At 33.5% G+C, this 14,000-nt stretch overlaps 1 protein-coding gene across 5 annotated transcripts in view; it reads right to left on the bottom strand.

Annotated features, from left to right (window-relative positions):
- LOC126727112 (uncharacterized GPI-anchored protein At1g61900-like) overlaps nucleotides 1-10,589 on the bottom strand; it is a 70,607-nt gene extending 60,018 nt beyond the window's left edge. Inside the window, exons 1-9 of one of the 5 annotated variants that reach the window (XR_007656152.1) lie at nucleotides 10,149-10,589; nucleotides 6,419-6,598; nucleotides 5,679-6,284; nucleotides 4,957-5,202; nucleotides 4,803-4,814; nucleotides 4,401-4,544; nucleotides 4,206-4,250; nucleotides 3,874-4,015; nucleotides 3,034-3,474 (exon numbers count right to left, since the gene is read on the bottom strand). Coding sequence is in view for 2 of the 5 variants with exons in the window: in XM_050432617.1 (XP_050288574.1) it covers nucleotides 3,404-3,474; nucleotides 4,206-4,250; nucleotides 4,401-4,544; nucleotides 4,803-4,814; nucleotides 4,957-5,202; nucleotides 5,679-6,284; nucleotides 6,419-6,598; nucleotides 10,149-10,218 (1,374 nt within the window). In the remaining 3 variants the exon portion in view is untranslated. Of the gene's footprint in view, nucleotides 1-3,033; nucleotides 3,475-3,873; nucleotides 4,016-4,205; nucleotides 4,251-4,400; nucleotides 4,545-4,743; nucleotides 4,815-4,956; nucleotides 5,203-5,678; nucleotides 6,285-6,418; nucleotides 6,599-10,148 lie in introns of those variants that run through there. The other 4 variants (XR_007656153.1, XM_050432617.1, XR_007656154.1 and 1 more) reach the window with 4 other exon arrangements.
- Between the last annotated feature and the right edge of the window lie 3,411 nt (nucleotides 10,590-14,000).

The raw sequence follows: 14,000 nt of genomic DNA, 5'->3' as shown, positions 1-14,000 counted from the left end.
CGCATACTAGACTATGTGTGAGTTTGGATAGCGGCCAGTGTGCATTTCTAGCGTTTGTGTTTTTGGCTGAGTCTCATGGCACTATTAACACTTTTAAAAATTATTTTACTATAGTATTTTCAGCAATAAGTTTTCAGTTTTCAGCAAATAAGCAATATCCAAACACATCCAGTCATGATAATTATTTTACTGTAGATAAAAAATAAAAAAAATAAAAAAACTACTACAAAAATGTAAAGTTAATATTAGTTACACAAAGAGTTGTGCATAAAAGATAATTAATTATAATAAGTAGGAAAAGAAAGTTTTTCTTAATTTTTTACTCATCGGTTGATATAACATATTGTTTTTGTTACATGTCAATGAATTAATAATAGATCCACGTGAAAGCGATCTTTTTTAATCAAAATTTATCATTTTAATAAGTTGTTAGAAAATAAATAAGATTATCTCTAACATTGCACTAGTTTTAAGCTTTTAAATGAAATTACCTTTTTAAACTCTAGATCTTGCTCATGTGAGAGGGGACAGAGTCCACCAGAGGGACTTAAATTGTGTTAAAATTTTCTTGACATATTATTGTTAAGCTGTACATAGTGTCAGACTATACAGAAATTTATATTTCAATATTAATCCAACGCATGTTGACTTAGTATCTGACATTTGGTGTATGTATAAAAATTTAGAAATTTGGTGTATGCATAAAAATTAGAAAATGCTAAAGTTAGTATCAATTTTAAGTACATAGCAAAAAAAATGAAAAAAGAGTAGTAGAACTTTCAATTTCAGTGTTGGGTGATACAAACACTTCAGTAAGAAAGATATCCAAATAGCCAATTGTCAATAGCCTTATAGTCAAGCATGCTGGGATGATCTAATCAGTGACGCTGGAACATTTTTGGATTAGAAATTGGAATAAGAATAATGAACATTTACTTTGATGCCTAACAATTTGGTTTGAATTTTAGGTAAAACATCCCACATAACTTAATACACCAATCACAATTTGTCACATTAACAACTTTGAAAAAGTTGTGAAATTTATGAAATTTATTGTGTCCTAAGAGATATTGTTCACCCTAACCCATTCCTTAACAATTGTAGTTCTTCGAAGACCATAACTTTTATCACACCTCTTATATGATTAAGCGTGAGTTTGGTTCAACTTTTTGAAAAAATGCTTTTTAAAAAGTGAAATTTTCAAAAAATGCATAATTTAAAAGTGTTTTTTCAAAAAGCTGAGTATTTGGTAAAAACTGTTAAAAAATGTTTTTTTTAAAAGCTGAATGTTTGGATAGCACTAATAAAAGTGACAGTTTGAATGATAAATTACCAAAAATGACAATGTATATATAAGGAAGTTTATTTCATACTTAAATCAATATTGTGAAATTATTTTTTTCTCACCAATATTAGCTAATACCTACCACTTAAGATTTATTGTGATAATTTATACTGATTTTAATTTGAACATACTATTACAATTATTTTTTTCTTTTTCTAAATAAATTATTTTTTTCTCACCAATATTAACTAATAATAACCTACCACTTAAAATTTATTGTGAAAGTATTGTAAAAATATTGTAACAGTATTTCTTAATTTTAATTTCTCATTCTTTATTTTATGTTTCCCTTATTTTATTTTATTTTTTTATCCATATTTCCTTCTTCTTTTTTCCCTCTTTTTTTCTCCTCCACACACGTACCCTTAAATTATTATTTTTTTTCTTTATTTTCTTCTTTCCTCTTTTTCCCTACCACTTCCTCGACACACGTGCCCTTACTTTTCTCTTTTTTTCCTTCTTTTGTCTTTTTCCCTACCACTTCACCCTCCAAAACATTCCACACAATCTCCGCCCCTTTCTCATCCCCCAAAGTTTCTGCATCTCTTTTTTTTTTTTTTTTTTTTTTTTTGAAAATTCGAAAGCTACAAGGAAAAGAGAAGATGATGATGATGATGAAGATGAAGGATTGAAACATAAGGAAATCCCTCATCTCTCTCCTTAATTCTCAAATCCCTCAAGTCTCTGCCACCATTGGATTTGTATTTGATTTTGGGTTTGGGTTATGGGTTTTTAGTTAATGGTTTAATTTTGAGTTGATTTTCTGTGGATTTTGGGTTTGATTTTGAGTTGATTTTGTTTTGGGTTGATTTTGAGTTGGGTTTGGGATAGGTTTTTCAATGGGGTTTGAGTTGATTTTAAGTTGTTTTGTACTTTTGTTTTGATTTTGAGTTATTTTTGGTTTGATTTTGTTGATTTTGTGTTTGGATTATCAAATGTTGAAATGGGTTGTGGTGGTAGACTGGTGATAGTTGGATGGTGCTATGTTTGTAGCAGCACGGAAAGAGCAGAGCAGAGCAGAGAGAAGAGATGAGAGGCGTGAGTGAGCTTCAGGGCAAAGGGTAAAACAGAGAGATGAGATGAGAGGAATGAGAAACAAGCATAAAGACTGAGGAAATTAACATGATTTATTGAAGGGTAATTTGGTAATTGCTCGAAGAGTCCAACGGATAGCTGAGAATGCGCATGAACTTTTTCTAAAATAGACCTCCAAATCTCCATAATGGCCTGCACGTTTTCAGCCTTGGCCCAAAACGCAACTTTTTCCAAAAAGTTGTGTTTTATGCTGAACCAAACAAGCTTTCCACTCCAGCTTTCTTCAAAACAGGCTTTTTGGGTTGAAAACATTGAAACAAACAGGCACTAAATATGAATGATTGTCTAACACTTTTATATGAACCCACAGCTTGTTCTTCATCACTCAACCACGACAGAGTTGTGACAACAATTGTGACATGAGTTGTGTCCAGACTTTCTGTGATGGTTGTATGGAAGCCCATGCTTGGCCCATTCAATTCAATCTCTATAGAAACTTTTTCCCTCTTTTGAAAATTAATTTCATCATAAAGAAGATACAGCTTAAGCACTTAAGCATTTCAGGTTCAAGTAACTCTAGTAGATAACAAAACATTTTAAATGTGAAAGAGATATATAGAACAGCATTATTAAAAGCACTGGCAAGAAAGGCATTGGCCATATAAGGTGGACACTAGATTAGAAAAAAGTACTTACAGGTTGCAAAAGAGCTTTTTCCTACTAAAACCTAAATTTACATGGCAATCTCAATATTGGTAATTACAATATCACTTTCCTCATTTTCCTAATTTCCTTTACAAAAATTTTATTACACCAGCAAACAAGAATCAAGAATCAATAGGATCAGAAACACAATCCTAAATTACCTAAAATCAAGATTCTCTGCCCAATAAACAATTGTCTTCAATTGACAGGGCTCAGATCAGATCAAGAGAAACCTTCTTGGAAATAACTTCATCTAGTTATCCTTTTCTCTTTGAAGACTCTGACAAGGTGCAATGTGCAAGAAAAAGCTTCTTAAGATTACAATAGCATTAGAGGGACCATTAAGGAAGCAATGAGCAGAAAAAGCATGACATCGTCATTATAAAGTCCTGCAAAGCAAGTTAGCATGAAGTTAAGGAGGGTTAGTGACCAAAAAGAGAATTAATTGTGTTCCACAATTCAAAGCAACAAAGTATGTTTAGCTTTGGATGCAAAAAGTTTGGTTTTCAACTATGAAGAGTTTCCTCCAAGTTTTTAGCTAAATAAGTTCTTTGTGTTTGTAAGTATAGAGAAAGTGGGTGATAGGAATTCTCTGTCTTTATCTTGGTTTAGCTCCCCTTTAAGGGAGAATGGTGCCCATCAAACTTTGGAATAAAACAATTTCACAACACTGTCCATTCCATTCTTCTACATGTTCTTTTCATGAAGTAGACGGGAATTGATACTTCATAACCCACTTGATAGGACCAAATTGGCATACAAGCCTAACTTTTTTGTATGACAACTACCTCAATTAAGACAGCTCCCATTCTTGAAGATATACAATGAATGGCGTCTGGCCTCCACTCACGTGATGGTGGACCCCATCCATGGTTCCCATGCAGGGACGCCATCACCATGCAAGTGACGGGCAGACTCCACCAGCTGTACCTATTAAATTTCTACCATCCTTGTTAGTTAAAAAACCATGAACCTAGGCATCCATTCCAGTTTAGTCACATCTTAGGATTGCACAAATCTAACTCACATTGAGAGCTACACCACACCTTCCCCCCTCCCCACCCCACAAAAAAAAAAAAACCCAAAAAAAAAAAGAAAAAAAAGAAGAAGGGGTGCTTACCACTTTGGGCAGATGTGGCTGCTGGAAGTGCAGGAATTTTAATAGCTGAAATTCCAATAAGTCAGGTTGATAAATATAACAGACGCAAAATAAGCCTTTAGCAAAAAGCAATTTAATTTTCAGAAGGAACAAGTAACAGATTTAAAAGACTTGGTATTCCATATAAATGAATAAAATATAATAGCCAGGACATACTTTTATTGCATGAAGAAGCTTGCACTTGAGATGTAGTGGGCCATGGAGCTGCAATGTTGTCATTTAAATCACAAAGGAAGCTTATTCCTGAAGTCGGGTCTAATGTTGCATCAGAAGGCAAGCTAGGCAAAAGACATCCAGCCTCTGCTTCAGCCAAAAGGAGAAAGAAATGCAAGCTAATTACAAGATTGAAATCAGAAAGTAATAACATTTAATCCATTCACTCACACAAATCTAGATTAGAAACTAAAGGTTCTATTGGCAAACCTTCTGCAGAAAAAAGGTCATTATAAAGAATGAAAGGAAATAAGCTAGAAGGAAATGAATAATTTCTGCACCATACTAAATGATTCTTTGTCTTTAGTTTATTATTCCACAATGCATATGAATTATGCACATTACCTTGAGTTCCAACTGAGACATTGAATTGTTGTTCCATAGCGTTTCGAGATGGAAAAATGAAAAAAGAATCATGTATCAGAATCAGCTTAAAGTCAATGTGACAGAGAACATATTTAGTTTAATTATGAAAAGGGAACCCAGAAAAAACATGAACCTTGAAGGGAGAAATCCTTGAGGCTTATATGACAGAGGCCATATACATCTTTTGTAATATTTGACTTCCTTAACTTTGTTCCCAATGATGCAGCACAATCCAAAGCTTGCAAGTTGGTTATAAAACTCTGCTTTTGCAAGTGGGAGACATAGCTTCCCATGGCACTACAGCATGCCGTCTGGTTACTTATCCCATGCCCACAGCCCTTTGCGACATGCTTCATGTCAGGGAAATTCAGGGGGCAAACTGATGCACAATCACAAGAAAAGAAATATGAGATTGATGAGGCCACCTGAAGGGATTGGCATACGAATAAAAAATCAAACATGTATAAGAAACAGAGCAAACAAGAATTACCACACAAAAAAATGTGGAATTAATAAATTTCCATGATAAAAGGAGTGAGGAAGTCACAAGGACAGATAGAAGAGACCATCTAGGAGCTATCAATGTTGTCTATAAGTTTACAGTCCAGTACATGAATAAGGAAATGAACCCAAAGTTGGACTTTGCACTAACAAAAGAATCTTCTAAAGAAATGGATGCATAGTGACTTTCAAAAGTATGTTATACTCCACGTACTCCCACACATAATCATATGCTTCTAACACAAGTACTCAATTCTTTTGTGGATACTTTTAAGTGTCAGAAGGTGTCTTAGACAAAAACCTAGACATAATCTGGAGAGGTTATTCTACATCCATGTTTTACCCCAAACTCACCTTTATTAACATTGCAATTTGATAGTACTCTGAGAACATGCTTCGCAAGAGGAGGATCAAGTTTACTTGCCAGCCATCTGTGGACGATACTTCTACAATCATTTATAGTAGTTGAGTGCTCAGGTAAAACATGGGGCCCATCAACGCTCAATAGCTCAGAAGCTTTCAATGCAATCCTCGTAGCAGCTTCTAATATTGCACCCTGACAAATTTGGTTACAGCATTCTTTCACAGAATCAATCTCAGCACAAGCTGCCAGAAGCTTAGAAGTATCTACAGTGTTCTCAAACTCATTAACATCAATGACCGGGCAAGAGTTTTGAGTGAGATTTGAGGCATGAGTTGAACATATCTGTGTCACATTAAAATTAGCACCCTGACCAACCAAAATCTGCTCAATGTCTGAGAGGCAAAATTTGGCAAGGGTCCCATTTAAAGCAAGGACATTGGTTTCTTTACTCGATTGACCAATGATAATTGCAAGAGTGGCTTCCAACTGCGGACAACAAATGACATTAGCCAGAAACGGTGCAAAAGCGGACCAGCAATCTACTGATGTTGTACTCAGCAAGCTTTTCGCAGCAGTGAAGTTTAACATACAGAGTCCTGCATTAGAAGAGAGAGAGAGAGAGAGATTACAAAGCACAACATGTGATCAAACTTCTTAATCCATATAACTTTAAGAATGCAATGTAAATAAAGATTTTACTATAATTTTTAAGAAGTATATTTAAATAGACCTGATAATTTTGGAGTGGTAGTATTTGTGAAGGGTATCAATGGTGAAGGTGCAAGCATAGGAATAAACGGCTGAGGAGACCCACTAGGAGAGATCTCGGGCAAAAAAGCATCCCTTCTTTTTTCCATCAAAACAGGACCCGTAAGATGATCTAACTGGCTGCAGCAAGATTCATGAAAACCTGTACCAAAAGCATAAGGAAAATGAGGATATCAGAAAAACTTTCATTTATGTTTTACACAATAAATTTTTTAAAGCTTAGAAATACTATAGGCATGCATGCAAAGAGATGTCAGAAAATATACTTGAGAAAAGGTGTTATGTAAACTAACATATCAGTGGAATACTAGAACCTTTTGAGAATGGATAACATCTTGCTAATTCAAAGAAATTAAAATGTAACAATTGAAGCGTCCATTCACCAATTCAGGTTTTTTTTTTTTTTTTTAAAAGGAATGGGAAGCTTTTTTATTTATATAAGTAATGGAAATGGGAACCTTAAATTTAAAATCATAAGAATACCTCATAAAAATCTGTAGAGGCAATTCTGTAATTCTATAGAAAAAAAACAAGAAGAAAACTAACCAAAAATGAAACAGTAACTACAAGCAAAACCACCTAGAAAAAGGAAATAGTGATAGTATGTAAGCTTTAACTGTCATGATGAAAGAAGCGCTAGTGCACTGCCATACCCCAAAAGGACTAGTCAAGCTGTAATTAAGGCTCCTTACAATAGCTTCCATAGCAAAGATTTACCTAGTAAACACTTGATGTAAGACTTAAGTCATACCTATACAACACTAATGTCCTAACAACCTTGTCGAGATAAGGCGATAAAGCACTAGCAATATTTGAGGCTATAACCTAAAAAGACTAGTCAAGTTACAATTAGGGCTCCTCATTATCACTTAGATCTATTTAGTAAACACCTGATGTGGGACTCAACTTATGCCCTTGCAAGACAAACTCTTCTAATCTAATCAAATATCCAAACTATTGAAGTATCACACTAACCTTCAACACAAAATTTGACAATAAATTGAGTCATCAATTGGAGGATCTACTTTCTATTAAACAAAAAAAAAAAAAATTGTAGTGATATACTGGGTTTGTTGTTCATCGACCCACTAATTTATTTATTTTCTAAGTAGAGTACTAAGATAGGAATTTCCAACATACATGGTTAACTTCTCCCTTGTTGATAATGTATGTTAGAAACCAATTCTCTGGAAATTGATGCTAAGTACAAAGTCCTCCTACGCACCAAAGAAGATGATGAATTTCTTAGCACCAATTCCATAAAAGCAGCCTTGCCAGAAATCAATCCATGTGAAGTGAGCACTGATTGTGTCAATTATTTGTGGCAAAAATGGTGGCCAGGGTGCTATCACAGAGGCGAGTTATTGAACATTTAACACAAGTCTATACCTAAATAAATGATACAATTTATTCCAAAATCCTAACACTAGCCTCGATCTAGAACACTGGCACATCAGTCTGAACCTTAAAGAAAACAATTTTAATTAATAGCAAATACTAATGCCCAGCTCATACAAGTAAACTGATAGTGTAAACAAAACAATTGCATCAGCAAATTGATTGCCAGTGCACCATATTCCTTAAAGTTGAAATGAAAATTCAATACCTCCACCAAAAAATAAAAGAAGGAACTTTGAAGTTTGAACACCATATTTATATACCAATAATAAAGTCCCACAAAACCCATTTCATGAAACCCCAAAACTCAGCAAAAATACGCTAAACCCACCTACATTTCCTCCAAAATAGAGCAATTCAACAATGAACCCCAACTGAAAAAACTCACAGATCAAGTAAAATAAACCAAAACCCAGTACATCATCAAACTGCAACATTTTCCCATCACTAGTAGTTGCTTGGAATGACAAGCTTTGCCCTATCAACTCTGTGCCAGCCTGCCAATTTTGGCCCCAATTGCGCAATAGTTGAATCCAATCGGGATTAAAGCCCTAAATTTAACATTAGAAACATCACCAGTACCTCCAACATTGTACAACAATACAACCGACCAATTAGGATTTCTCTCAATCTCAAACCTAACCCATCCTTTCTTATTGCATGGGACTCAGCAATACTTAACAAAGGGAGTTATGTAAAAATAAGCATTGTGGAATACTAGAACCTTTTTGAGAATGGATAACATCTTGTGAATTCAAAGAAAGTAAATGTAACATTTGACGCCTCTATTCACCAATACAGGGATTTTTTTTTTTTTTTTTGGGGGGGGGGGGGGGGGGGGGGGGGGTTGTGTGTGGGGTTGCACCTTTGTCCCTACACACTGAAACTCTTCAAAAACCAAAAAAAGAAAATAAATAAATGGGAAGCTTCAATTTAGAATTATGATACTAACTCATAAAAATCTGAAGAGACAATTATATGATTCAAGCAAAACAACGTAGAAATGGAAATAGTGGCAGAGTGAAGTTCTAACTGGCATGATGCAAGGAAGCGCTAGTGCAGTACTATACCCCAAAAGGACTGGTCAAGTTAGAATTAAGGCTCCTAGTAATAGCTTCCATGGCCAAGACTACCTAGTGAACACCCAATGGAAGCTTTAACTCATGCTTGTGCAACACACACTTCCCAACATCCTCATCAAGACAAGGTGGGGAAATCACTAGCTACGTTTGCAGCTATAACCTAAAAGGACTAGTCAAGTAACAATTAGGATTCCTCATAATCGCTTAGATCTACTTAGTAAACATCCGATGTGGAACTCAGTTCATGCCCGTGCAAGTGTGCAACACACACTCTTTTAATCCAATCCAATATCTAATCTATTTGGAGAATCACACTAACCTTTAACACAAAATTTGACAAGAAACTGAATCATTAATTGGAGGCTCTACCTTCTATCAAACAAAACAAATAGTAGTGATATACTGAGTTGGTTATTCATCAGCCACTAATTTAGTTGGTTCTAACTACTAAGTAGTGTACTAAGACAGGAATTTCCAACAGACATGGTTAACTTCTCCCTTGTTCATAATGTAATTCTCCGGAAATTGGTACTAAGTACATAGTCTTCAGTCTCACCCAAGAAGATGCTGTTTTTCTTAGCACCAGTTCCATGAAAAGCAAGCGTGCCCCATTATTCAATCTATACAAAGTGATTACAAGTACTACTTGCGCAACAATGGTGGCCCGGGCGCTATCACAGAAACAAGCTATTAACCTTTAACGCAACTCTATACCTAAACTAATGAATCAATCCCAAAACATTAACACTAGCCTCAATCTGGAACAGTGGGACATCAGTCTGAACCATAAGAAAAACAGATTACTTAATAGCAAACATCAAGTAAACTCAATGTGTCAAAAATACTGGAGTATATTTTGTCAAAAAAAAATAATAATAATATGAATACAAAAGTATATATGCATAGTTAATTGGTTGCCAGTGCACCATATTCTCAAAAGTTGAAAAATGAAACTTCAAGACCTCTACCCAAAAAATAAAAGAGGGAACTTCGAAGTTAGAACACCATATTTTCATACCAATAATGAAATTCCACAAAACCCATTTCATGAAACCCCAAAATACAGCAAAAAAATATACACTAAACCCACCTGCATTTCCTACAAAATAGAGCAATTCAAAAATGACCCAACTAAAAAAAAACACACAGATCATGTAAAATAAACCAAAACCCAGTACAGGAATTAACAAGTAAATGTGCTTGCATACTCACAGAGAGCTAATAGGAACACTTCCAGAAGAATGATATTGAGACCGAGCTTGAAAAAAACCCTCCCTTTCATGCCTGACACTTGTATCAAACACAGTAGAGCCAAAAACAAAACAAAAAATGAAAAAAAAAGCAAGAAAGAAAGCAAAAGAGAAAGAGTGGTTAACAAGAATCAGGCTGGGAATTGAAGAAGTTGTTGGCTGGTATGTGAGTAATAATAATAATCAAAGGAAAAGAGAAAGAGACAATGGTATATAGAAGCCATGAATGAGCTTCAAAGTGTGTGGGGACTAGAAAGCAGTATAGAGTAATAGCTAGCTGTCCTCACTCACACACACAGTCACTCTCTTTGAATGAGAAAGAGAGAGAGGTAGAGCCCACCATGAGCAAGAAACTCAGAGACAAACACCAACCAGTGCATTAACGCCATCAATTGCCTTTTCCCACTTTTGTTTGTATGAGTATGAGTGCTAAACTGCTGTGTCTCTCGCACGGGTGACACGTGTGTGCGGGACCCACTTTTTGCTTGCGTGTTCAGCGTGTCATTCACACTCACATCTAGAGCTCTCATGCCTGTAAGGGGACACGTGGCCTCTGCCCAATTGCTAGTTCTTCGTCACTGCGGATTTGGGATTGGGATTGATTTTTCTGGTGCTGGTTTTAGTGGGTTTTTTAAGGCCTGCAGAATAAGCAATGATGATAAAATTTGGACCCAGTTTTCTTCTAGAGTGATTTACTTGTCCGTGCCAAAAATGAGTTTGACGTAATATAATGTATTTGTAGAGACGGGAACTTGAACCAAATAACCTAGTACAGTTGAAGAAGAAGAAAAAGACAAGGAATAATGAAGAATACTAGTCCTCGGCTAAGGTCCAAAGGTAGATATTTATATTAGTTTGATTTCAAGAATGATTTGCTATAGTATTTTTCTCTTTGAGATCCTTCGTCAACTCTACCATTTTTCAGAGGATCTTTTATATTATATATTCTCTTTTAGTTGATCTTGGCTCTCCATTTATTGATCATTTAGGCTATTACTCGAGTACTTGTTCCATCAAACACCTTCTCAAATCTTCTATGAGTTGCAATAATTAAGACAACACTGTTTAGAGGTTTTTTCCACATAAATGCGATCAGGAAATTTAGTGAGCTGCATTAAATATGGTAGCAACTATCATCCTTTCAAATACGTCAAAACTAGCTTCCTCTCAGAAGCTCTTCCTCTATAGTGTGAGATCCTCTAGTACCCTTGACCTCAAATATGACACGTGACACTATTACTTTATTAAACTTCTGTATCCCACATTACTTGTGGATTTCAATTAGTTTCAATTAATTTAACTAGTAAAATATTTTATTCAACATTAAAAACTAATTAGTATCTTGGTCGATTTATTATATATAAATAATAATAATAAATTCTTCTTCAATTTATGATGGCTTGTAATGGTTGATAGAAATTTTTTTTGTCTCAATCAATTTGAAGGAAAATTCCTCCATATAATTTGTATCTTGTTTGCACTTTTTTTTTATACTTAAATTGTATTTAACTAATGAATTACTCAATTACATGGTAAAATACAATTTTATCCTTATATAAATAACATTATTATTGTTGCATTGGTTTTTTTTTTTTTTTTTTGACGAAGAAGAAGAAGAAGCATTGATTAATATAAATATATGGCTGAATCAATTGAAAAATTCTTAAGTACAAAATTGAAGAAAAGCATTCTTTAAGTTTTATCATTTCCGTTTTCAATGAAAATAGTTGCAACACATACATACATACATATATATATATATATATATATATAACCGAAGTTGTTAGACTTTTAGTTGATCTCATAGTATTATGTCATATAAAATTTTGAGGTCTCATAATTTTACATGTCACTATTCTAATATATATTTTTAATTAAATTAAATTATATTCTATATTTAAATTTTCACTTAGAGTCTTTTGGTATATTATATTTTCTTTAAATAGTACAATATATAATTTCATATATTAACACAATCATAAAATGCCTAAAACTAAAATATATAGTTTTATATGCAAAAACAATTATGATAAATGTTTATTTATAATTATTATTATTATGAAATTTATATTTAAACAAAAAAATATATTATATTATATTATGCTAAAGTTTTCTGTGCATTGCACGAATTATCGACCAGTGTTCATATATATCCAAAGTAAAATAGTTTAAAGTCCTCTTATCCAAATACCTAGGTAATTATTAGAGGTGTGAAATGGCTATAGTCCTCTTATCCAAATACCTAGGTAATTATTAGAGGTGACTCCAAAGTGTTGGCTAATGAATTTAAAACTAAAATCACAAATTAGAGGCGGCCTAAAAATCACAAAACCAAAATTCTCTATCTTAATGAAAAAAAAAAAAAATCCTGGATTAAAATTTTTATTACACCAACAAAAGAATAACAATGGGCACCAAGAAGAAAGATGACAAATTGGAGTGATGAACGATCTCCAAAGCTTTGTTGGATGCGGCCCAAGAAGCCAAATTATGGCTATGTATTGGCTGATCTTGGAGTGTACCCGAATAGACCCAAAAAATAAAAAAGTCTTCGTCCAAAACAAACTTGTCAATTTTTCAATTGCTTCATAGTTTTGTTTCAAAACAACTTCCACAGTTCCACCACAAATTTGGAATCACCCTCAAAGATGGAATATGTGTACCCAATATCACTTTGTTTTTAAAGGCTGATTATAAGAGTATTCGCATCCGGAATCTTCAAACTAGTCTCTTTTACCATCTCAAAAATTATTTTATCAATTATACCATACCATTTTACAATACACCCAATATGGCAATATCTCATTTCTTATTTATCTCATCTATTCATTAAAATATTAGGTTATGTTTGATAACAGTTTTTATTTTTTATTTTCAAAAACTTGTTCTGGGGAATATAAAGAAAAAACAATTTTCTTGTATTTTTGAAATCAAAAACATGTTTGGTTAACTGAAATTAAAAAGATCTTTTTTTGAAAAAATAAAAATAAAAAATACTAAAATATGTTGTTACTAGGATTTGAACTCTAATACTAACTCATTAAATGAGACAGGTTCATTAAATTAAATGCATGTTTTTATTGACTTTTGAAAATTAGAAACTGAAAACAACATTTTGCATGTTTTCAGTTGTCATCACAAATTGAGTTTTGAGAACAGTTTTTGTTTTCTTTCCATTCTGAGTTGCCAAACAAATTTTTTAGTCTCAAAAATAGAAATTTTTTTTAGAAATAGAAAATAAGGGGAAAAAATAATTACCAAACACACCCTTAATTTCACCAACTCTTTTTCTCTCTCTTCCTCTTCATAAAAAATAAAAAAAAAAATTTAAAAATACCCACCCACCATCACTAGGGAAAAAAACAATATAAAAATGTATACAAGTTGCTACAGTGCCATCATAAAAATAGGATGGCACTGTAGCACAATTGCAATTTTTTTTGCAATTGTAAGACTTTGCAAGACCGAGTAATGGGGGATTTTGAGGTACTGATACGAAATATTACCAACATATGGCATATACAATACCCAATGTGAATGCTCTAAGATACTAGCCTCAAGCCCTCAACTCACTTATGAGGTCAAGACAACAAATGGTTTTTTTATTTAGGCTGAGTTTTCAAGATCTCTTATTTAATAATAAAAGATTTTATCAGTTAAACTAACTAAAACTCATACTATTGATAAATACATAAAAATAATATATATATAAACAGTACCAACCGACACAAAAAGACAAAAACAGTACTAGTCAACACAAAAATACAAAACATGAACCGTCACGTAGTTTCGCTGCGCTTTCGAGGGTCTTGTC

Source organism: Quercus robur, chromosome 5 (assembly GCF_932294415.1).
Source record: "Quercus robur chromosome 5, dhQueRobu3.1, whole genome shotgun sequence".
Classification (NCBI taxonomy): domain Eukaryota; kingdom Viridiplantae; phylum Streptophyta; class Magnoliopsida; order Fagales; family Fagaceae; genus Quercus; species Quercus robur.
This window is presented reverse-complemented; position numbering and strand designations above follow the sequence as displayed.